The sequence below is a fragment of the Marmota monax genome, unplaced genomic scaffold (assembly GCF_021218885.2).
Source record: "Marmota monax isolate L192 unplaced genomic scaffold, Marmota_monax_Labrador192_F-V1.1 WCK01_AAM20220418_F8-fsc00010, whole genome shotgun sequence".
In the NCBI taxonomy this organism is placed as follows: domain Eukaryota; kingdom Metazoa; phylum Chordata; class Mammalia; order Rodentia; family Sciuridae; genus Marmota; species Marmota monax.
Genome location: NW_026692321.1, coordinates 5,725,458 through 5,750,010, shown reverse-complemented (window position 1 = coordinate 5,750,010; position 24,553 = coordinate 5,725,458). Strand labels below are relative to the sequence as shown.

Below are 24,553 nucleotides of genomic sequence, written 5' to 3'. Positions count from 1 at the left end.
CAGGGGTCTTGACTCTTCCCTGCACGATGCTGCTCGCAGCCTCACCTAGGTGGTTGGGAGACACCCTCCCCTGCTACCTTCTGCTGCCTGAGCCCCTTCCTGATGTTATATCCTGAATTGTGTGTCTCTAAGCCCAAACCCATCAACCATGTTTCTGTATGTATAATTTAGACCTGAGAAATCCCTCCTTTCTCCTGATGAAACCCAGCTACTGTCTTCCTCTACACCCCCAGGAAGCTAACTTTGGGTGGTGACTGGTAGTCATTGTCCCTTGGGGGCAGGAAATCGATCAGCTTCAGGACATAGAGATTCAGGCAAACAAGAAGATGTGTGGGTCTAGCTTGTCAGGAAAGTAAACCTGTACGATTCAGGCACATGCTCCTTTGCCTGATCCCTCATCTGTCTCACGGTGGCCCCAGAGGCAGCGGAGGATGATGGTCCCCAGCTGAGATGTCCACAGATAATTGTTTTGGCCTAGATTTTGAGCTAGAGGCATCTACACCAATAGGATCATTGCCCAAGCCTGGGTATAGAGGCATCTACACCAATAGGATCATTGCCCAAGCCTGGGTATTATTGACAATTATTCTAGAACAACAGGCATAAACATGAGCTGCCAGAGGCAAGCTGGGGTATAGGGCCATGCTAGCTACAAGTAGTAGATTATGAAAGAAAATGAAGCTGCCCATGCCCCCTTGGTCCTTGTCCACCCTCCTCTGCCTCATGATGTCAGGAAGCGCTTCTTGGACCACTGGCCCTTCTCCCACAGAGGACCAGAACAGCACAGAAGCGCAGCTTTGGAGCCAGCCGGACCTGTATCCGCACTGACTCTGCCCGTGCAGGTCACCTGGTGTTTCTGAGCCCCCTTCTCCTTCTCTTCAGCTGTTCACTTGCTCATTCATTCACTTCTTCATTCTGCTTGGAGTCCCTGCCACGTGCCAGGCCCCAGGCCAGGTTCTCAGACTTCCCAAGGTGGCTGTGAGGAGCCAATAAATGACAAGCAAAGGGAGTCACATGATGCGGGGACTGCAGGAGGAGCCCAGAGGAGGGGGGGCATTGCCTTGGCTGGGTGCCCCCCCTACCCCTCTGCTGAGGATGGTGCAAACAACAACTTCAGCATACCTGCAAAGACAGGTTTCACAGGGTACTGGTGAGGTCCTTAAGTTGTTGGATCTGTTTTCTCATTTGGCGCGTCTGTGACTCTCTCTCTATGCCTTTGGTTTTCCCCACCACCCATGGTCTACCTCAGCACAGCCCTTGCTTGGCCTCCGGACAGCTGACCACCAGGTAGAGTTCACTTCTATGCCATCACTTGGGCCTGTTGCTGCCTAGACTTGACCTACCTGGAGACGGCCAAGGCTCCTTGTGTGTGCTCCTCACCTGTGGGGCCACCTCCCCCATCCACAGGGCCCGGGCCTGGGTCTCCTTCGTCTTCATGCCCCACTGCCCAGCTCACAGGCCAAGCAACGCAGCACTGAGGAAATGGTTTTAAAAGGAGAAAATAAAGGAAGGAGGGAAGAGGGGAGGAGTCTCCCGCCTACCAGGAGCTCCCAGCCTGGTGGGGAAGTCTGCGGCAGACACCAACACATTCCTCTGCCACTTTGGTCACAAGTTCCTGTTGGGCACAAATGGGAGATGGAGCAAAGAGGTGGCTGAAGCAAACAGAAAGTTTTGAGCTACACAAAATAAAGCCTAAATTCTGGCTGAAAGAAGAGGCTCATTATCTTATCAACACCGGAAGAATCAGGTCATCCCTATTTTATCACATAAAGATGGAGACTCAGAGAGGCGAGATGGTGTACCCGGGGTCACGCACCCTAGCATGTAGTTTCAGATGTGCATTAAGTCTTGGAAGCCTTAGGGGAGCCTGAGGAGAAGGAGATTGCTGGAGAGGCCACAGGGCAGAGGAAAGGGCCACATCTCAGGTCCTACATTTTCAGGAAGAAAATCTCAAATTTCCCGTTATGTCCAGTGGGACCCTCCCTGTATCTCTGGGGCGACCATCCTGGTCTTGCTTGGAGAGACGGACTTGGATGCTGCGGTTTTCTGGTGACAGGAGTTGGGGCCGCCCTGCAGCTCACAGCCACATTTGCTTGTTCTAGCTACAGCCTGTGAGTCCTGCCTGACCCTGAGCCTCTGCCTCCCTGGTCCTCAGGCCTGCAGACACTGAAGTAGCCGAGGGCTCCAGGCTCTGTGCTACCGGGGACTTCCCCACATCCTGCCCACACCTTTGCACACAGCTCCTTTACAAAACTCTCTCCAGTTCTCCAGCTTGCACATACCACCAGTTTCTTGCCCTGGTCCTAAAAGAGGCTCCATTTTCAGGGCAGTTATCATCAGGGTATGTGCAGCCTGCTGTGCCTCAGGGCCTGGGAGACAGGGGGCTGCAACAGTGGGCACTGGGTGTTTGCAGGGGCAGGACGCCGTGTGTCAGGGGTCAGCGAGCAGGAGCTCAACAGCAGGGGGTTGTGCCACAGTCTGGCTGGGCACAAATCACGAGCCACTCAAGCAGGAACAAACTTTATTTTCCGAACCCCCGCGAACGCCACGCACGCGGCCTTCTCCTGGGACACACCACACACCAACCGGAAATCCCTCCTCCGGAAATCCCTCCTCCGGAAATCCCTCCTCCGGAAATCCATCCTCCGGAAATCCATCCTCCGGCACTTCCCCAACCAACGCCCCCAGGAATCCCCGGTGAGAACTCCAAAGTAGCAGGCCAAGGCAGACAGCAGGGGTCTAATATACAATTGAATACACAGCTTAACATAACCATCATCATCTCAATGGCTTGCTGGCATCACCTCTCAACCACTCCGTTCTGGCAAAAATGCCATGCGTCATCCTGATTAGGCTGTGGCCCTCAACAGTGTTGGGAGCCAGGCCCTGGCTAAGGGAGCCCCCGGGCCTTGCTGCAGGTACAGGAAGCCACTTAGCTGTGGTAGTGATGGCCTGGCTGGACCGAGTGGCGGGGGAGGGTTCCATGGAGGGCTGGAATGTCAGCCAGAAGGGCTGGACTTCTGGTGCAGTGAGAAGGGTGGCAGGGTTGGCTATACTGCTGCTGGCCGTCCTGGCCACGAGTCTGTGTGATAGGAGCCTAAGAAGAGGTGGAGGAGGAGACGGCAGCTGGAGCAGGTGCCGTGGGTCGGGATGTGTCGGAAGTCTCTTTTTTTTTTTTTAATTTTTTAATTTTTTAATATTTATTTTTCAAGTATCGGCGGAAACAACATCTTTGTTGGTATGTGGTGCTGAGGTTCGAACTCAGGCCGCACGCATGCCAGGCGAGCGCACTACCGCTTGAGCCACGTCCCCAGCCCGTGTCGGAAGTCTTCATCTCATTGAGGAAGAGGATCTGTTCATCTCTGGAACCAGGGAGGGTGTGTGGGGAGCAGGCCCTTCCCAGGGCCTCTAATCTCTCCCACCTGATGACCAGGGTCTGTGTCCTGAACTCTTGGCCCACATCCAGGAAGCCAGTATTTCTGGGGACCTTGTGCACCCTTGTGTAGAGCCACCAGTGGCTGGAGATGTCGGGGAAACACAGTCCCCACCCTCCTCAGAGACCATGTCTGTTGGGAAAACACATAACGGCAGCAGCACCCCAGAGAAAAACCCCAACATGGCGCCTAACGACCCTCTTTCTCCTCTTTGTTTCTTTCACTGGCGCGAAACGTTCCCGCTGGCGCCAACGTTCAAACCCTGCTGGTGGGAAGCCTTAGCCCCACTTAGAATTAACTTCTTGGGCTCTGGAACTGACATATGGAAGAGCTTGCCAATAAACGGGCGACCTGTTATCTACCTCAGCCCTGCGACCTCTCCTTAGACCTATATAAACCCACAGCCTTTTGTAATAAAGCGGAACCTCTTTGGTGATCTGTGTCGTGTGGTGCAGTGTCTTCCAGTCTTACAATGTCCTCTCAAGAGAAGGCCACTGGGCTGAGCAGGCTGCTCTTTGACAGTCTCTGGGCTCAGTCCTGTAAGTCAGGGTCCGGGGAGAAGGGACAGAGGTGGGGGTGGACAGGGGCTTCAGGCCAAGCCCCACCCCTCGGTCCAAGCCCTGCCCCTTGGGCCAAGCCCCACCCCTCAGGCCTTCCGGCAGAACTTGGACCCCAGATTAGTTGCTAATTATCATGACCTTTTCCATCTTTGCTAGGCGCCATCCCCAGCAGTAGGTGTGGGGGACAGTGCGGGACTTAATGAGCAAGAGCCTGCTGCTGGGATCGCAGGGTGGCCCCTCAGTTTCTGGCTCCGCCTCCCCATGGCAACAGTGAGGGCCTCCAGTTCGGCTTCTGCAGTGTGAAGGTGCTTTTTCTGGGAAGCTCAGGGGTCCTCACAGTCATCCTAGAGTGAGTGCTGTTGCCACCACCTCTGTTTCACAGACGGGGACATTCACCAGGGTTTGGAGGCGGCTGATGCAACCCCAGCCTGCAGCTCCTGTGCCAATGGCCTCCCAGGCAGCCTGCTCTCTGGGGCCAGTTGCCCGGAGCAAAAGACAGATACCTGCCCCTCCTGGATGGACCCATCCCTGGAAGACAAGGTCAGGTGCCTGGGGGTGACTGGGAGGCATTATTTTTTATTGTTCCCAAGTTCTTGGTGCCTTTAGGCAATAGTGGAGGCAGCCCTCAGCCTCTCTCTGGGCCAGGAGGAGGAGGACTCTGAGAGTTCCAGGCTCTCCTCTGGCAAGGAGGTAGAGGGAGGGGCCTGGGGCTGACCCAGGGACAAGAGGTTTGCAGGGGAGGAGAGTCCAGGACAGAGGGGCCTCAGGCGCTCCTCCATGGATGGGCTGTACACCCCTGCCCTGCCCCCTCCTATGACTTTGAGGAGGATGGGGGAGCCCACGGACACCTGGCACATGGATGGGTCATGGGGCCGGTGCTTGGCCAGCGCTGTGATGCCAGGAGGCAGGACTGAGAAGGAGCCACGGGCCACTGCTCCGCTCTTTCCCTCCCTCTGTGCAGGCAAGAGGCTGTTCTGTTTCCTCGGGGGCCACTTAGGTTATGGTGGAGCAGAAGCAGCCGGAGCTGGCCCCTTCCCATCCTCTCCAAGCAGTGCACGGTGGGCCACCTTGTCCTCAGAGTGGAGAGTCTATGAGCAGCACAGGGGGACCAACAGGACAGAAAAGAGGGCTCTCCTGTAAGATGGCACAATTCCTGCGCTCCTGGGGGACACCCACTTTATTGCCTGGAGCAAGAAGTTCTCCTCTGTGGATGGGCCAGGGTGTCTGCTCACCCGTTTGGGATGTCACTATCCTAGCCTCACCCTCCTCCTCTGTGGAAGCGAGATGGCAGCACCCACCACTTGGAGTGGCCGCCCGTTAGAGTCTGTGGGGAGGGGAGCAAGACCAAGTCCTGGGAGTCCTCATATCCAGCTGCTGCTCAGGAAGAGTGAAGCAAGGTGCTGGGGTTCAAAGAGCTCCCCCAAAGTCCACGTGCTGGGAACTTGATCTTCACATGTACATGTCAATCAGGCTGGGGCTGCAGCTCTGTGGCAGAGGCAGCAGAGAGCTGGCCTGGCATGTGTGAGGTCCTGGGATCAATCCCCAGGATCTCTCTCTCTCTCTCTCTCACACACACACACACACACACACACACACACACAAAATGTTGATAGTATTTGGGGGGAGGCCTCAGATCCAGAAAAGGGGGGGGTGATTTGGTTCCAGGAAGTTGGAGACTGCCCCTGGGAGGTTGGAATGTTAATGCCTCCAGAGCCTTAGATTATCAAGATTGCCTGCCTGTCCTGCCCCTCCCCAAGGCTGTTCATGAAGCGCCTGAATGACAGGGAGCTGCTAATTAAGGCCCCCCTGGGGTGCCTCTCCCTTCCTGTCCCATCACTCTACCTTGGGCCCCTCCAGCCCACCTCCCTCTCACCTTTTGGCCATCCCACCAGCTTCTCCTGGGCCTGGTCACATACACAGGAAGGAGAGCCACTAGGGGAAGCAGGCAGGAGAACAAAGAAAGTCTAAAATGCATAAAAGGATCAGATGCTCTCACTTCTTGGGATATCAGGACACCAGCTATGGCCCCCTTCTCCACCACAGGAGAAGTCTGTGTCACTATTTTTTAGATAAAACCTGCTTTCTATGCTTGCCTGTTATGCTCGAATTCGGGACCCCCAAAAGACCACCAGAGACCAAGATCGACGTAAGCAGCAAAGAGGTGTTTATTGCGAGCTAGCTCGGTCCTCCGCGTGCACACACACAGCAACTGGTGACGCTGAGAGGCCCCGAGCCCAGGGTTTGCAGCGGTTTTATACACTCTTTGGAGAAGGCAGGGACTTCACATACATCATAGCATCTCTTAGCAAATCATCACACACGGCGGGAAAATCATAAAACAACTCTAAAACATGATTAGCACATTCACTGGTGGGAACAAGTTGGGTAGGGGTGATTGGTTCCTACAAGAGGGGGATTCATCTGAACTGATTGGTTTAATCCACGAGGGTTTAAGCTGAACTACGTGGTTTCCCAACATGTTATCAACCACCATAAACTACTGGGAGGGTCATCTGGCATCCCAGGTATTTTCCTTGTCTCCTGCTGATGGGTGCTTGCTATGGGTCCTCACCTAGCCTGACTGAGTCAGGGACACCTGGCTCTGCAGATCTCTCCTGTTATTTGTACACAAACAACTCAACAGGGTGGGTATGTGCCTAGGAGCGCTCTGTGGGTGTTTCTAAGGACAAGGGTCACGCCTCCTTCCTTGGACAGACTTTGCTCTGTGGTAGAGGCTGGTTTCTCATGCCTTGGCTGCTTCTCTAGTGTTCAAATCTCAACATTTGAGGAACCAGAACTCAGTCACTGATAGCCAGCAGTATCCACTTTATCAGAAGAGCAAGAGAGACCCTCGTTAGCACTGTCTCCCTATGCAGTATCCTCCCTCACATCATGATGCTGCAAAAAGACCTCACCAGTGCTGAGCAGATTGTAGGCGCCATGTCTTGGACCTCCCAGTCTCCAGAACCATGAGCCAAGAAAACCTCTGTAAATTACCTGATCACAGGTATTTTGTTACAGTAACAGAAAATAATGTAAGACATGAAATAATGGGTGTTTACTGCTTTCTCTATGATAAACTGTCTAGAAATTGGAGGAGTTCATATTTAAAGAGAGCAGGATGATGGTGGTTGACTCATGGCGGTGGAACCTCAGGCAGAGCTGTTTGAAGTTCAGAGGCTTCTGGCCAGCCCTGAGCCCACTTCAGGTTGACCAGCAGCCATATGTACTGGAGGCTGGGGTCTGGAGGCCCTGATGTGGTCAGGACTCTTTCATACCTGGCTGCAAATGCCCTGAGGCTCTGGAGACGAGATCAGGCGAGGCGGGCAAGGAGGCAGATTTAAAAAGGCCACCGAACAAGGCTTTATTTGAGACTCAATCCCTGACCTACAGAGTGGACAGGAGAAGGGTCTGAGGAGAAACGGCGAGGGAGCTCAACCGGACTGGACTTTAATGGGGCTTATAGCAGGAAGGGAAGGGCTTGGGACAGGAAAAGGTGTTTTTAGAGTCCCTTGTCCCACTGGAGTTGGTCGGGGGAACTGGCTGAACTCCAGGATTGGTCAGGAGACCCTGCTGATTGACAGGCGTTAGCCAGGAGATCCCGCTGATAGATAGGCACCTGATTGATGTTTCTTTCCCGCGTGAGCAAGAAACCCGCAAGCAGCAGGTGCCATCCCCACAAAGCCTGGCCACCTCAGTCCTCCCTTAGCCCCTCTCCCTGCCCAGCCCCAGGGGCTGCTGGCTCCTTGGCAATGCCTCTGGGCTCTGGCACCTTGCCAAAGGGAGACCCCTTCTTGTTCTATCCTGTAGCCACCACTGGGAACCACCCAGCCCCAGACAATCATCCCCCAGCAGGTCCCTGGTGTGGGGTCCACATGGCAGCCCCACAGGCAGGGCCCTCCTGGGTCACCAAGGAGTGCTGGTCCCCACAAGACCCAGGAGGAAGGGGTAGGTGAGCCATCTGACCCTCATAGCTGGGCAGAGGTTCAAGGAAGGAGGTGAAGTCTGAATGGCTCAAACATGGCTCTGTCCCCTGGCATCATACCTGCACCCCCGCCATGTCACCAATGTCCACAGCCTGGGGACACTGACACCCAGGAGGCAGCTGTGTGTCTCTGTTTATCTGCTGTGTCTCTAACAGGCTTTGTCACCAACTTCAGGTGACCCAAACCCTGGGGCTCAGTGGGAGGGAACAGGACCTTCCTTCCCAGTCTCCCCTCTTGTCCTCAGGTGGTCTATAGAGAGGATGGTGAGAAGGAAACAAAGCCCAGGTGACTGCAGAGCCCTCCTCAGCGCCCAGCTAAGTCCCCCAGGCTTGGCGGAAGCTGCTTGGTGTTTCGCTCTTCCCTGGCCCAAACAGGCTTGTGGGGGAGTCCAGGAGACCCGCATACAATCACATCCTATGGCGACGCAGCTATATTAAGATCAATTACATTGTGCAACAAACACTTGAATCATCCCCAGAACCCTAGCTGCTTGGATTTGAATATGCATGAGAAGCTGCCCAGAAATGACTAAAATACCTACACACATATATATATAGTCAAAAGCAAGACAGCTCTGGGGTGAAGAGTAACAAAGGCAATTTGCCACCCTGGTGAACGGTTCAGCGGGGGTGTGCCTTTTTGTGCTGGATTAATTGATGAAGACTCATTCAGCATCAGAGTGCAGATCCTGAGCCTGCAGGAGCTCTGCCTGCCACCCATCCTCACCACAGGCCGGGAAGTAGGGTTTCTTTCTCCCCTTCCACAGATGGGGAGCTACTGTTATGCAAGAGCATACCACTGGGCAGGCCCCAGGAGCAACCTCAGCTGGGGTCTCCTGTGAAGCCCTGCCTTTTCCAAGCAGGTCACTGTCTCGGCCAGACAAATCCCACCCTCGCCCCTGCTACCTCCAAGCTCGGGCCTCAGAGCCACTGCAGCCTCCTGCTCCCTGGAAATCTGCTCTTTTGAACAGAAAGCATGAGCTCATGGCCAAAGGAGCTATTAGAAAACAAGATGTCTTGAAAATTAAGAGTCACAATTCCCCCTCAAAAACTTGAACCATTAGATGAAGGAGAAAACAGACACAGTTTGAACATCCAATCAATAATAAGGACAATAAAGTCAACAAAATCTTCAAACATGGAGCAGAGGGCAAACCAAACCAAACAAACCAGAACTCACAAAACAAAACAAACACACAGAAGGTAATAAAAACGTGGAATTGAATCTTTGCTTTCTGGTAAACTTCTTGAATTAAAAAAATAAAACCAGAAGAGAAAAAAAAGAAGTAACAGCAGCACGTTTCTCTGGGCTAAAGAAAGTCTTGCATCTTCAAGTCGAAAGTCACTCCCAAGCACTAGATCTTACTTTCTAGGTAAAATTTCATGTTCTGAAAGAATTTCAAAATTCCAAAGAGAATTCCAGCAGTCTCCAGAATAAAACATCAAACAATGTAAAAAAAAAAAAAAAAAGACAAGAAGCAGATTAAATAGCTTCAGATAGACTGGCCTAGAAAGCAGCATCCAGTCCAACTGTCGGTCCTGCTCGAGAGCAAACAGAGACACACTCAACCAAGAAGCAGAGACGGGAAGTTCACCATCCACAGATCAGCCTGAAAGGTACGCCCAAGGATAGGCCTTCAGCAGAACAAACAAGGAGTCCCAGCAGCCAAGGAGCTGAGACACGCTCACCAAACCCCAGGGAGAAAGGTGGAGAGAACCCTAGGATGACCACTATGCCCTGGGCCTCGAGAGCCAAGGGTGCAGGTCCCACCAGGAAGTAGAAGGTAAAGAACATCCAGGGGAAGTTCGCTCATCTCGACAAATGCTGTCATGGAGGCACTGGATGGTGCTCAGGGTAAGGAGAAGGCAAACCATAACTCTGGACATGTCCCCTCGCCCAGAGCCATCCTATCCATCTCCTCCTTCTCTATGTCTGCAGGAAAGAATAGTTGCACATCGAATTATTTAAAATGCGGTTATTGATTTAAATTTGTTTAGAATCAGCTGATTGCCAAAGCACAGAAAGAACCACAGGCCCTGAGCAGGGTATACGCATTTTAACAACCTACAAATGACAGGTGGGGGCCGGGAGTGTGCAGCGAGGGGCAGAGGGAGCTGGGGGCCTCATGTCACTCTCAGCAGTGAAAGTCAGAGTAATTGATGAGAGTTGACGGGTTGAGAAACAAGTTTAAGTATATTCTGTAAAGCAAAAGGGAAATTTGACAAGGAGTACCAATTTAAAAATGTGCCTGGCAGAGGCTGGAGCTGCTGGGAATCATTATTAGTGTAAGTAAGCAAAATGCGTCATTTCCTACAAAGTCACCCCGTCTGTACTGAGCACCTACTCTGAGCCAGACAGTGTGCCGCATGCTGGGGGGCGGGGTTACAACAGTAAGCAAAATCCTATTTCCGGTCCCCCAAGAGCTACTGTCTGGTGTGGGAGAGAGAATTAATTATGTAAATAGAAGTCACCAATAAAGGTAAAAATTGCAGATGTCGGCAGGGAGGCAGGTGAGGCCAGAAGAAGTGGACCAAGAGGGGGAGCAGGGAAAGAGGCCATGATCTGGCCAAAATCAAGGCAAACGTAACTAAGCAAAGGGGCTGGGAGGGCACTGCCACTGAGGAGCTGCATATGCAAAGCCCTGTGGTTCAGCGGGGTGCCCTGGTGCTCGCCTGTGATCCCAGCTACTCGGGAGGCTGAGGCAGGAGGACTGCAGGTTCAAGGCCATTCTCAGAATTTAGTGAGGTCCAGAGCACCTCAGTGAGACCCTGTCTTTAAATGAAATATTAAAAAGGGCTGGGGCTCAGTGGTTAAGCGCGCCTGGGTTCAATCCCCAGAACTAAAAAGAAGAAAAGGAAGAGGAAGAGGAGGAGGAGGAGGAGAAGGAGGAGGAAGTCCTGTGGCAAGAAAGAGAGAGACCAAGAAAACCAAGATCTTAGAGGATAGAAGAAGCAACAGAGTGGGCTGGGAGGTGGGGAGGAGATGCACAGCGACATGGACCCGGATAAAGATGGGGTTTAAGAGTATCCAGGTGATCACTGTCTTTTCTGAAGTATGGAATAGAAGGTTTCCAACTCATTCTATGAGGCTAACATCATCCTAATAGCAACAGCTGGAAAGCATAACACAAAACAAGAAAACCATAAGTCCACCTCACACAACAGCCTTAAATCAAAAAAAAGAAAATGTGTTATTAGCAAGTGGAATTGGCCATGAATTAAGGAGAAAATTGCCTTTTGACCATATGGTTTTTGTTCCAAGAATGCAAGGATATGTAAACGATAGGAAATCATTGAATCATTAAATCTTTAAAGAAATTTATGAAAGAAATATAAGTATATAATTTTGGTAGAGGCTGAAGTAGCATTTAGTGAAATTTATATGTTCAACACTGACTTTTTTTTTTTTTTGAGGTGCTGGGGATTGAACTCAGGGCCTTGTGCATGTGAAGCAAGCACTCTGCCAACTGAGCTAGATCCCCAGCCCTCAACACTTTTGGAAAGCACTAGAATGAAACCTTGATAAGGGACATCTATCTACCAAGAGCAGACAGCAAACAGATGCAAAAAACCCACCAGTCCCGAGGTCCCCACCCACACAGTGAAATAAGACAGAATGGGCTTGATTATAGAGTGAAGAAATAAAACTGTCCTTTGTAGATAATATGATTTTTGAAACCTATAAATTAAAAGGAAACAGTTGAAAAATCACTAGACCTCGCAAGTAAGACACTGGTTCTTCACAGACCAGCAGCCTCAGCATCACCAGGAGCTTCTTGGAAAGGTAGGTGTTCAGGCAGGGCCAGGCAGGCGCGGCCAGGGCCGCTTAGTCAGAGCTCTGGAGGTGGCCCAGCAAGTGGTAAGGAACCACCAGGGTGAGGCTGGGAGAAGCCGGGAGTCTGGGAGCTGCTACTTTAAGGCACTAGAGTACAAGAAAAGTGATGATCCCGCTTAAAAACCATGCATAAGGAGATAGTTGAAAGCATTTGGGGGAAACAGATCTTACTCACAACACAATGGAGACTATGATGAATATTCGCATTCTGCAGATAAGGCTCACCTGTGTTTTTTGAAACAGCAAACACTGGGCTGGGCACAGGCTGGCTCAGGGTGTCTGACAAACTTCTCCCTCAGATGCTTGGTAGGCTTCCAGTCAACGCCATGACTGGGGAGTCATGGAGGAGCTGGAGGGGGGAGTGGGGGATGGGAAGCAGTGACAAGACAAGGCGGGTGCCTGATAAAGAGACCAGGGACACCAGGAAGGGCAGGACCCGGACCGCGGGGTCAGCAGGCTTGCTGGAGGAGGCAGCCAGCTGTGCGCTAAACATAGTGGGTGGAGATGGAGTGGTCCTACTAGGTTCCCACTGGAGGGAACACCTTAATGCGATAGGTGAGTGGCAAGGCTGTGGTGGGCCCCCAGGGACCCCCTGCAAACCCCTGTGGGACCTCGAACCCCCAACTAAGCAGCTGGTGGTGAGCTGGTGCCCAAACACAGCAAGCAATTGCGTAACTGTCCCCAGGCAGACCAAGAGAGGGAGTGGCCGGTGAGCTAAGGTTTGGCCTGGCTGCTGGGAGAGAGGGACACCCCCTCCCCAGGGAAGGCTGGTCGGGGGTTGGCCTCTGCCATGGTTTGGGCCGTGAATGTCCCCACAGGGCCATGTGTCCCCAGCTTGGCACTGTTGGGAGGTGGTGGGAAGTTTAAGTGGTGGGGCTTGTTGGGAGGTCATGTCCTTGGGGTTGGCCCTTGAGGAGGATTGTGGGGCCACGGTCCTGCCCTCTTTCTTTTACTTACTGGCCTTGAGTTAAGGGGTTGCTTGCCTGGAGCATAATGTGCCCCCACAGACCCAAAGTGACAGGGCCAGTCACCCAGAACGAAACCTCTAGACCCATGAGCCACAAGGAACCTCTTCTCTCTGTAAGCTGATTGTCTCGGCGTTGGTCAGAGAGGGGGGAGCTGACGAGCAGTTCTGACCGATAGCAGGGAGCTGACTGAAGTCTGCTCAGGCAAAGGGAGAGGTGGCCACGCCAACAGCCAGGAGGTTCCCAGGCTTCGATCTTGTGGCCAAATTGGGTGACAGCCATCAAGGAAGATCTCCAGGAGACAGACCAGGGACAGCAGAGGGCTGTGGACTGAGGGAATTTTCCCAGAGCGCCGAAGCCAAGGCTGCCTGGCCCTTCCTGACCAGGACGTGGTGAGGGCCACAGGCCAGCCATGACTGGATTAGCCCCTTCCCAATGTGACCTTTTAACCATTGTTTTCTTGCTCTTCCTCCAAAGGGTGCTTCAGGTGCATGGCAGTGGGCCATCAAACTCTGAGGCTCCATGTCCTGGCTTGGAGGGGATGGAGGGAATTTGTAAAGGCCTCCAGCTGGACACCGTGACTACCCGTGCTTCTGGGTGCTTAAATTTCATGTGTATGTGCAGGTGTTGGCATTGGAGACACACACACATTGCCATCATCGTCATCGCCGTGGTCATCGTCATCGCCGTGGTCATCGTCATCATCATCATCATCATCGTCAGGCGTGATCCGGGAGCTTTGTTGCTTGTGCTGTCCCCAGGGGCTGAAACGGTGCCCAGGGATTGAAGTCAATCCCTCACCACTTAGTAGATGCTTGATAGAAATGCCGTGTGTGTGTGTGTGTGTGTGTGTGTGTGTGTACTGGGGAGACCAAGGTGAGGCCTTCGGTGTCCCCCAGCATCCAGTCCACCCTCACCATGAGGGCCAGGCCCACCTCCAGGCCATGGTCAGCCCAAGCCAGCCACAACAATCCCACCCCTTGGTCAAGACTGATGAAACCAGGCCTCAGCGAGGGGGCAGAAGTGAGTGTGTCCTCCACTTAAGGCCAGTGAAAAGTAAGGACACATCCTCTGGAGGCTCTGGGCAAGGTTTTTTCTTTCTTCTTTTTCTAAAGCAAGATGCTGGATGAAATGCCTGTTCTTCTTCTGGATGTTTCTATAGAGGGTGTTTCTGAGTCACACAGCTGCTGCAGCCGTATTCCTGTCAGCCAGAGATGGAGCCCTCGTGTACAGGGGCTGGAGCCAGGAGAAATGTAGGTGAAGCCAGGCCCCTGGGTCAAGCCACACCCGAAGCCTGCATGAGCTTAGCCTTAAGCTAGTGTGGTTCAGGTGCCTTGATTGCTGGTGGAGAGGGGAGAACATGGAGTGACGGGAAAGAAGCAGGCCGTGCTACCTCATCCTGAAGACCTCCGAGGGATGCCAAGGACCTCACCCCAAGAGCACTGGGAGTTTGAGCAAGCAATGGCTTTCTCAGTCCCTTTGGTACATAGAAAAGGGCCCAAACTGGAGGCAGGACAAGGGAGTGGGCTTTGGGGTAACCTAAGCTATGCTGGATGAGGCTGGGACTCTGGCCATTCCGTGGCTTCACACCTCTGGGCCTCAGGGCATCCTTCTTTCTGGGGAGCGCTGGCCTGGAGAAGGGCAGGGGGCAGGGTGTCGCCTGATATTCTGGTGTCACTTGAGAATGTGCTGGAGGAGGAACCCAGTCCCTAGGCAGGACTCGCAGCTCCAAACCTGCTGGCAGCAGATCGGGGTGAGGGGCTACAGAGAAGGGGCTACAGATGCTAACTTCCCCTCCCATATCTCAAATGCATCTGGTGTGCTTCCTGGGTTGAGTCCCCTCACCTTGAAGTGAGACCCTCTGAGGGCCAGCAGAGGCGGTATGGCCCGCAGTGAGGCTGGGGACTCCCATCTGCCATGCTGTGCTCTCTGCCCAGGGAAGTCAGTCCCTCACTGTCGACCAGCTTGGCCCAGCCACGTCCTCGGCCTTCTGCTAGCCCCCCAGAGGTGCCGGGCATCTGCCAAGCCCCGACATGGGTCAATGCAAACAGTCTCAGCGGGGAGGCCCTTGGAAAGCTCCTGCTGCCTCCCTCAGATGCAGAAACCACCCTGTGGTGACAAGGACAGCCTGGCTTTATTTTTGGAGATGAGAGCTGCAATCATTAGGGGAAACATGTGCGTGTCTTGTCACTTATGTGTCAAAGGTTTAGCAAAAGACAGTAAATACTAAGAACAGTTGCACGTAGTCCACGGGTGTTTGGTGTCTGTTACGGTGCTCATTTTATTTTTGTGTGTGTGTGTTTGAAACAAAAATATTAAGGAGCCCTTTTAGAAAAACATTTTTAAAAAGAAAGAAAACATCAGAGCCAACATTCTCTAAGCATTCCCAAGCACACTGGTTCTGAGACACACACAGGGGTGTGGCAAGAAAGAAGGAGGTCCCTGGAGGTCACATTGCAGGCCAGATTCTGGGCCTCCAACTTTTGGGTGACGGGGGGCAGTCCCAGGAAGGGGAGGTGGAAAGGAAAGCCACATGAACTCGTCCTGTGGACACAACCCCGTGTTTACAGGGTGGCATGAGGGTCCCTCTCTTACCAGGCCAGGCTGCAGGCCAGGACCAAGAGTGGCTCTCCGTGGCGGGTCACTCTCACCAGGCCCAGGCTCTTGATGAATCCCCACATTTGAGCTTTCTGACCCCAAAGTCTTCAAGCTTCCTCCCTGAGGACAGAGATTCTGGGTGTTCAGGGTGACATCCAGAGAGGCCTCTTCTCTATACCAGCAGGGTTGATTCATTCAAGGAACAAGGCACAGAGGCAAGATGACCTCCCCATCAAGAGACAAGACAGACACAGGCAGGACGTAAGGGCAACCGGTCTAGGTCTGCTCCCGGTGCACACAGTAGGGGACACGGGCTCATCCCCTCTCTGCCAATGTGCCTGGCACTGCTGTGGGTGACGGGAGCCTGGTCTGTGACCAGACACATCTGTGACCCACAGGGCTCATGCCACCGTCAGGACACTGCCCACCACCAGAGGAATCGAGGAAAAGCAGCATGAGGGGTGATAGCAGGACTCGGCCACCGGCTGATGGGAAGAAAGCCAGCAGACCTGAGGCTCAATGGCAGGCACCCTGTTGGGCTCCCTGCCTGCAGGCCCCACCCTGTGCTCCAGGCAGCCAGCTAGGAAGCACCTGTCGGGCCCCCTGGTCCCAGGACCAGGATGAGGGCGATGCTTCTCAGGATGAGAAGTAGATCTGCCCACAGCCCCTGCCTGGCACCGTGAGCCAGGCTTCTAGGGAGAATGCAGAGCCACCAAGGGAAGCCACCACTCAGGACCCAAGAGTCATGCCCTCCTTGTTCAGAGGGGAGGGACACACAAACACGCCTGAGGTCTTGCACACTCCTCAGTGGATCCCCTGTTCTGGTTGTGAAGCTCAGGCCTCTTAAAGGCCAAGGGTTCCATGAAGGTTTGAACTGAACTGGCCACATGGCCGGAGTACTGCGAGCTCCCAGCCCCAGGCTCTGCTGAGGCCCTGCCAGGCCACGAGTGCCGGTGGGGAGCTGTCCCTGGGCCACCTTTCAGTCCAGGTTCTGAAACCTCCACTTCACTTTCTCAGGTCAAGACCTTTAGCCGGCAGTGGGTGGGGTGGGGCAGGACTGAGGGGAGTGAGCGATCGGGAGGCTGGTGCCCACAGCCACCAGCTACTGTGTGACTCCAGACAGCGGCACAACCTCCCCAGGGCCACGTTCCTAGATGTGGAGTGACGTAGGCGGTCCCGCCTGTAGGCCCCGCAGGGCTGGCGGCAGGTCTGGAAGCAGGGGTAGAATTCTGACCAGTGGAAAATGAGAGAGAAGCCACAGGACGCCGGGAGTCCCGTCCACAGGCAGAGGTGGGAAGAGCCACTGGGCCAGTTGCAATGGAGGTCCAGGGTGGGCAGTGAGGGGCTGGGCCACGGGAGTCCTCACCACCTGGCCGGGGACAACCAAAGGGGAGGAGAGAGGGTCCATCTCAGCCCTCCTGCAGGAACAGGGCATGGGCAGCGGCTGGGGCTCCATGAGGGTCCAGTCAGCTAGAAACTGGCTGCTGGGTCTCCCTCGGGTCTCTTCTGAGGCAGGTGCTCCAGGCCAGGTAAGACCTACTCGGCCAAACCCGACAAAGGAGCAAGAGGACTAGAGCAGCGCAGAGTGGTGGCCCCGACAGCTCAGCCACTGCACGCCCAGCCCAGCCGAGGCCGCCTGGCATGTCCCAGCGTGCGCCTCCTCCGAGGTCTGGGCTGCCTCACCAGCAGGCACAGCCCCCTCTTGTCCAGCCAAGCCCTTGACAGCAGGCGTCAGTTGCCATCTGGGCAAGAGCGAGTGGCAGCAGGTGCCCCACAGGGCCATCTTTCCCCGGCAGTGAAACCTCTTGCTGGAGAAGTGACCGGAGACTAAGCCGGAGTGCAGGGTGGACACAGGTGGCCAAGAGCCCCACTCCTCGGGACGATGGCTGCTGCTTCTGGCAAGCAGGGCCAAGCATAGGGTGTGCACTTGCTTGGGCCACGCTGGAGGCTGCACCCACCTCTATGTGACCACCGGCAACTTCCTGTGACTCCAGGGACCTCACTGCTGGAGGAGTGACGACGTTGTGACAGTTGTGACGACAGCAGCCCTGGCAGTCTGGCTGGATGGCAGCAACAGCCTCAGAAACAAGGAGGTGACTAAGCAGAGTCCCCAGGGCTGTTTGGCTTATCCCTTTGGAAGCCCACATGGTCCCTGTGCTACATCTTGGGCTGCTCCAAGTGGAGAAAGGGATTCAGGGGGGGCTCCCACCCCAGATCATGGGTGGCAGTGAGATCTGCGCCCCAGGCAGCTGGCAAACGCGTTGCCAGGCCCACGGTGCGCGGAGCTGCCTTCCCACAGGCGACAGGTGGGAGGCCTCTGGAAACGTCTCATCTCCCATCTCCCTGGGAGATGCAGGGAGCTAGGGAGGTATTTAATCAGCTTCCTGCGGGGAGGCTTGGGAGGGGCAGGCACCCCTTCACAGGGGCTGCAAGGCCCCTGCCTCACAGGCATTGCCACCCGGCCTGCCCTGTGGCCGAAAGCCCCCGGAGGGCAAGGAACACGGGCCATACGCTGGGACACTGCTAGCCTTTCCTGCTAGTCTTTCCCCGGGGTGTCTCGGAGAGTGTGTGTGATAATTCCAGGTCTTGCCCCTTTCACAGATGCTCCCACCATTTTCCTTTTCTGCGAGGTACCCCCAGGCCCCAGATGGGGGGCCCATAGCTCCAGACGCCTCCCACAATAGCCAGGACGGATGCTGAAGGCCACCACCCCAGCGTCACCTGGGCAGATGTGCTCCCGCTCACAGAGACCACCACCCAGATCACAGGGCTCCCGAAGTGAGGCCTTCCAGAGAGGCTGCAGGACAGCCTCCTTCCCCTTGTTAGGAAGCCCAGGTGCCCTGAGGTGGGGCCCAGATGGCAGCCGGGTGAGTGTGTCCTGGAGACTCCCACCTCTGCCACCAGCACCAGCCTGTGGCTTCTGCCCTCAGGGCCTCAGTTTCCCCATCTTTAAAAACGGAGGATAACTCGTTTACCACCTGGAGCTATTTGGAGGCTAAAATGAAACTGAAAATGTCACCCACGTCCTTCCATTTAGACGTCAGGATGGACTCCATTTCACACACGCCGTCTTGCACTCACAGCCCCACATCTTTGCCTTGACAGTCCTGTGCTCCCACGGTGGGGGAAGGAGAAGGAGGTGGCCCTTCGCCCACAGACCTGCGGGCCTTTGCTACGCGGCCCTCCCTCAGATAGATGGGATTCAGGGCCACTGTTTTCCCATCTGAACAATGAGGGGACACTGGATGACCGCTTACTTTCGTCGTGACTTGGACCTTCTGCAACTCCCAGGAACAGCTTTCTTTCTCTCCACAAACATTAGCGGGGTACGTGAGGCTCGCCCACGCTGGAGGACAGCATGTGACCAGGAGTCCTGGCAGACTGCGACTGGGGGTCCAGACAGGAGGGAAGAAGCCTGGGGTGAAAGTGGAAGCCAAGTCTGCAGGGAGCCTCTTGAAGGAATTCAATGGGGTCCTGAGGATGCTTGAGCCCTGGTCCCTGTTGAGGTGACAGAGGAGGACACCTCTTCAGGGCAATCCCTGTGCCGCCCTGGGGCTTTAAGAGTAGTCTCTTCCTCTCTGAAGCTGGCCCACACTGTGGGGGTCCTTCACCCCCCCTGTGTGGAGCTGGGAGTCTCCTCTGCCTGGAGGGAGGCTCTCCAAGGCCTCACCTGGACACCAGCTCCCGCAGACGGGATTGGCGAGCATTCTCAGTAATGGCCAGAGAGTAACTCGTAAGTGCCAAGGCCACCTGATCTCACAGCTCCTGAGCTCCGTCCTGCAGCTCGAGAGCAAACACTAGCAACTCCGGACCAAATAAATGGACAGGGCTCTATTCCAATAAGACTTTATTTGCAGACACTGAAATTTTAGTTTTATGCACTTTTCACAAGTCACAAAATGTAAGACTTCCTGTAAGTTTTTCCAACCATTTAAAAATATAAAAGCCACTCTTAATTCAAAGGCCCCCAAGCCACTGCTGGCCGATTCCTGCTCTGGCCTCTGGCTGTTGGAGGCTGAGGTCCTCCCCAGCCAAACCTGGGAGCTCCTGGGAAAGCAGAATGCCAGGGCCCCACCAGCTTCACAAATTCACCATCCACGTTTTAACAAATCTCTGATGACTCATGTGCACTTTAAAGTTAAAAAAAAATACTGACGCCTAAGTGTCACCCCCAGAGATTCTAATTTAATAGGAACAGGGCACGGCCTGGACACTGGCAGCTTTTAAAGCTCCCAAGACTGTTCTCATAGAAAGCAAAATTCAAGTACCTGACCCCAGAAAGATGTCCCAGGGACTGTGAGCTGCCCCTCCTCCTGGCGCCCAAGCTCCCAGGCCACTCCTTCATGACGAAGCGTGTCACTGTCACAGGCTGAGCTCCTCTGGGACCAGGAGCCCTCTGATCCTGACTCATGGAGATCTCAGATGAGGGGCTACCCTCCGGGACTCAGTCTCCTCCTTGCAAGGAGGGGAGCCCACACTGGTTTTGGAGCTACAAGTCCACTCTGGGTGTTGGGCCTGGCCGGCCACCTCGGCCTCCTGCCTCATCATCCTGGCTTCTCTGCAAACCCTGAGCTTCTCCCCTTTCCAGCCCTCAGGCTGGCACAGGCCCCGGGCTTTCCAGGAAAACTCTGGGGGAAAGGGACAGAGAGGAAACCCACCAACTCAGCAAGCTGCCTGGGCCCCAGATGCACACGCCACACCCCCCGCAGGCCCAAGGCCCCCTCCTCCCTCCACTGAGTCCCCCTTCTTTAGCCTCCACCTCTATTCCTCCACCTGGGGTGGCCACAGGACCAGTCTCCCCCTAGAGCAAAGCGTCAGCTCAGGACAGCAGTCCTGGCCAGCCTGGTCAGAGGTGCCCAGGCCCCTGCAGAGTGCTCCCGGGGAGGGGCGGACCCAGCGAAGCCCCCCTCCAGCAGCCTCGGCAGGCCTGCCACACCGTCCACTCACAGCCCGCTCCGCCACAGCTCGGTGCTCTCCTCTCACATGCAGCTCTGCATCCCACAAGAACCACCCTAACTCTCTCCAAGACCTGTCCCCAAGGACCCCTCCAGAGGACAGCTTCTGCCTCCTGGAGCCGCCAGTCCAAGGCTGCAAAATCCTGGCACGCAGACCTGGCAGAGGCCTGAGAAATCATCCCTCTTCTCACATTCGGGAAAAACGCAGGCCCAGGAAATGGGAGCGTAGTCCAGGATGGTGGCAGACTGAGGAGGAGCCTCCTTTCCTCATCTGAACCCTCCACCTCTGCCCAACTGCAGGGTCCCTCCCTCCACCCAGGGAGGAAAGGACGGGACTGTAGGGCTCAGAGTCCGAAGAGGGAAGGCAGAAAGCCAGAGAAGGGCCTGCAGGACTAACTCTTGCCTTCCACCAAGAACAGAATGGCAATGCCCTGTCCCTCCCTCCTCTACCTAGGCTGTGGAGACCAGAGTGGGCAACTACAACTCACTTGCTTCCCAGAGTAGAGCAACAGAAACAGCTATCATTTATTGAGCACTTATTAAGTGCTGGACACTGAACTAAGAACCATGATTCTCTGAGGTCATAATTTTATATCCCCACTTAATAATCAGGATGAGGAGCAGAGAGATTAATCAACAGGCCTAAGGTCACACAGCTAGTAGGAGAGTGGTGGGGGAGGGGCACTAGAGAAAAGCATTTAAACTCCAAGCCATCTCTCATCTCCTCATTCCCTGAGCTTAAACCCAGGTCTGTCTGATTGTTTCCCTGGGGCTCTCAGACGAGGCTGGCAGTGAGCCTCTGGAGGCCACGCTGAGATCTGTCCACTTAGCAGGTGCCTCAGAAGTACTGGGGTTAGAAGGAAGAAGTCGTGAAAACCTCCCAGCTCTGTGGGCTCTGTGGTCTCTCCCTCCTCCAGGGGGTGCTCAGGGAACTGACCTTCCCAAGAAGGGAACAGGAGAACAAGTGGCCTTCGCGGGCCTCCTGGAAGGTGGCCAGGCCCCTTGGCACTGGACCTGCCTCCTCCCATCCCTTCCTAGTTAGCTTTCAGCTAAAAATAGCTGCACACCTACCTGCTGGCCCTGCAGGGAGTGCGTCTAAGCCACCCTGGGGTGACAGCCAGCCTGGGACAGAACCCACAGTGAGGAAGGGTTCGTGGAGCAGGAGGCTTTGTGAAGGAGACACGGAAGGGGACGTGGGATCACGGTCCCCCACTACCCTGTGGCTCCGGCACCCTCTCCAGGGGCTCCTGGACAACCTGCCCCAGGAGGCTGACCCCGCCTTGGCCTTCAGAGTCTGCTCAGGGGAGGGCTGGGGGCCACAGGGCAGCTCCTCTCGGGCAGCCCACCGTCCCCAGGGTCCCACCCATCTCTTCCTGGGATGCCCTCCTCTCACTTGCAGCTCTGGAGCCGGGTCCGGTGGTGCTTCTCCTCCGTCAGCAGGGGGATGAAGGTGTCGCTGTGGGAGAGCTTCAGCCGGCTGCCCCAGCTTGTCCCCTCCTTCCCGGCAGGCTCTGGTGGCAGGATGTCCAGGTCGCTGCGGGAGCCCCCAGGCTTGCCCTCCCCTGCGCTGCCGGAGTTGAGCTCCATGAGTTCCAGTTCGTGCTTGGCGGCCGTCTCGAGGACGCGCTGCTTGTTGTAGTACCTGACGAAGTTATTGATGATGGGGTGGATGGGCAGGGCGATGGCGATGACCCCACACAGGAAGCTAATGGCCGCGTTAAGCTTGCCCAGCGTGGTCTTAGGGTAGATGTCACCGTAGCCCACAGTAGTCATGGTGATGATGGCCCACCAGAAGGACTGGGGAATGCTCTTAAACAGGGTCTCGGGGTGGCTCTGCTCCATGGTGTAGCCCAGCGCCGAGAAGACAAAGATGCCCACGGCCAGGTACATGAGCAGCAGCCCCAGTTCCTTGAAGCTGCGCTTGAGGGCGTAGGTGAGGGTCTGCAAACCCGAGGAGTGGCGCGCCAGCTTGAAGATGCGCGCGATGCGCATGATCCGCAGGGCCTGCACCGCCTGCTGCACGTTGGTCAGCTCCATCATGCGGGCGCCCAGGTGCGTGAGCGTGAGGCTCACATAGAAGGGGAGGATGGCCAGCACATCCACGATGTTCATGAAGGACAGGGCGAAGTGCAGCTTGTTAGGCGAGGAGAAGAGGCGCAGCAAGTACTCGAGCGTGAACCAGCCGATGCACGCCGTCTCCACGTTCTCCAGCGTCGGGTGCTCCACGCGGTTGCCCTCAGCGTCCAGCACCTGCAGCTCCGGGATGGTGCCCATGCACATAACCACTGACGAGACGAGGATGAGCAGGAAGGACAGCACGGCCACCACCCGTGCGGGGCACGACGACTCGGGCTTCTCCAGGAACTTCCAGACGCACTTCTGGCAGCGGCGCCAGCGGCCCTCGGCCGCGTCCACGCCCAGGTCGTCCAGGATGAGCTGCACTCGGCGCGCGATCTCCTCCAGCTCCTCGCGCTTCTCGCTTAAGTGACTCTTGCAACAGTCGTCCAAGAACTTGAGGTCCACCTTCCAGAAGTCCATCTCGTTCTTGAAACAGATCGGGCAGATGCCCTTCTTCATGTGCACCTCCCCGAAATAGTACACCTCTATGACACACTTGAACGCGTCCGGGTCGCGGTCAAAGTAGAACTCGCGCTTGCCGGGGTCGTAGTCGTCGCACAGGGAGAAGATGGTGTCGTAGCCCCCCGCCAAGCAGTTGATGAGCTCCGCCAGCCGGGTCTCAGGGTACTGGCTGAGGAGGTCTCCGTAGAGCACCTGCCGCACGCCCCCCACGTTGACGACGATCTCAATGTCGTCGCCGGCCGCGGAGCCCTGGCTGCCCGCCTCCTGGAGGCTGTGCTCCCCGGACCCGTCCATTCTCCCGGTGTGTGCCCTCGCAGCCCCGGCTCCGCGTCCCCGGCCGCCGCCGCCGGGGGTCCGGCGGGTCCCACCAGAGCGCGGCTCTCGGGCTGAGCCTGCGGGGAAGGGCGGTCACAGCCCGCAGCTAAGGGCTGGGTGGCCCTGGCGGGGGCATGCACCCGGCGGCGGGGCTCGGGGCAGGCATCCGGGCGCCGGGGCGCGCCGGTGGGGGTTCTCAAGGCCCGCGGCCCCGCTGGTGGCACTCACCCCCGCTTCCGGGCGGCGCGAAGTGCCGCTTGGGCTCGGCCTCCCCAGGAGGGCTCCTCTCGTGGGCCGCAGGCAGGTTCTCCTTCCCGGGGTGCGCCGGCAGCGCGGGCCGGTCCCGGAGCTGCCGGACCCGCGGTCGTGCGCCGAGGTGTGCGGAGAGCGAACTTGTCTCGCTTTGCCCAAGCCGTTTCCAAACACAATAGGAATTCCAGCCTGACGTCAAGAGCTTTTCAACTGTACCCTCTTCTGGTGAGATTCTGCACGGCACGCGCGGCAGCTGCAGGGGAACGGGTTAACCCTTGGGCAGACGGGCACAGCTGCCGCGCCCGAGCGCAACGGCGCGCACCGGCTGCCAGTCCCTCCCCGCGCAGCGGGTCGCCGAGGGCCCGGGACCCGGGCTACAAAGCAGCAGGGCCCCTCTCGCTGAAAGCCCTCCCGCTGCTGCTGGAGACTCTACGATAAAAACGCAGCCGCCTGTTGCTCGGCAGGAAAAGCATCCCCTGGGTCTACTGCTCTGTCCTGGGTCCCTCCTGTCTCAGACTTGAGCCGGTCCTTGAGGGTCTCCTGCCACCCCCTAAGACTGCCCTGCTGTTGGTGTCACCTCACCTGAAGTACATTGAGGACATCTAGTCCAACCTCCTCTAGGACAGAAGGAAGTTGTATCCTTCCCTTGTCCTGGGAAGGTCGAGCTGTAGTGGGAGGTGAAGAGAGTGGGTCTGGACCTCCCCTGCACACCAGCTCATTCAGAGTCAGGAAGGTCCCCCCTTGGCACTGGTCACCATGGCTTCACGGACAGTGCCCTTGGACCACTGTACTGCCCACCATCCCTGGACTTAATTCTTCCCACCCTTTGAAGCTCAGTCCCCAGTGTTCTCACCTCTGTCAGGTCTCCCTGGACTGAGCTCTTTCCCTCCTCCCTCCCTCCCTCCCTCCACCCAGGAATTAGGGCCCTTGAGCTCACACAGCCCCCTACTGTCCAGTAGGATCATAGATCAGGCCATACACCAGTTCCCTGGTCTGCCTCCTCCCCCATCCACTCCTTCAGATTATTCCTGGGACTGTCCTTAGCACAGAGCCTGGACCAGGTGCTGGGCAGGT

The 24,553-nt window shown here is 55.9% G+C and overlaps 1 protein-coding gene across 2 annotated transcripts; it reads right to left on the bottom strand.

Moving 5' to 3' along the window:
- Nucleotides 1-15,035: 15,035 nt before the first annotated feature.
- Kcnf1 (potassium voltage-gated channel modifier subfamily F member 1) lies at nt 15,036-24,291 on the bottom strand. 2 transcript variants are annotated; one of them, XM_046441263.2, is made up of 2 exons: nt 21,726-24,291; nt 15,036-18,875 (listed from the first exon to the last, which is right to left on the bottom strand). In XM_046441263.2, exons 1-2 carry the CDS (start codon nt 23,204-23,206, stop codon nt 18,455-18,457), a joined length of 1,902 nt encoding a protein of 633 aa, XP_046297219.1. In that variant the 5' UTR covers nt 23,207-24,291; the 3' UTR covers nt 15,036-18,454. The 2 variants fall into 2 exon arrangements, with proteins under 2 accessions (XP_046297219.1, XP_046297220.1); XM_046441264.2 differs by lacking the exon at nt 15,036-18,875 and having other exon boundaries at nt 19,208-23,845.
- Between the last annotated feature and the right edge of the window lie 262 nt (nt 24,292-24,553).

What these genes read in the sequence shown, in the direction of transcription:
- Kcnf1 (XM_046441263.2), bottom strand. Translation starts at nt 23,206, where the DNA reads ATGGACGGGTCCGGGGAGCACAGCCTCCAGGAGGCGGGCAGCCAGGGC. An exon ending in ACCCGGCTCCAGAGCTGCAA is followed by an intron (nt 18,876 to 21,725) that starts GTGAGAGGAGGG and finishes TCACCTCAACAG; the next exon opens with GGACCAGGGCTCAAGCATCC.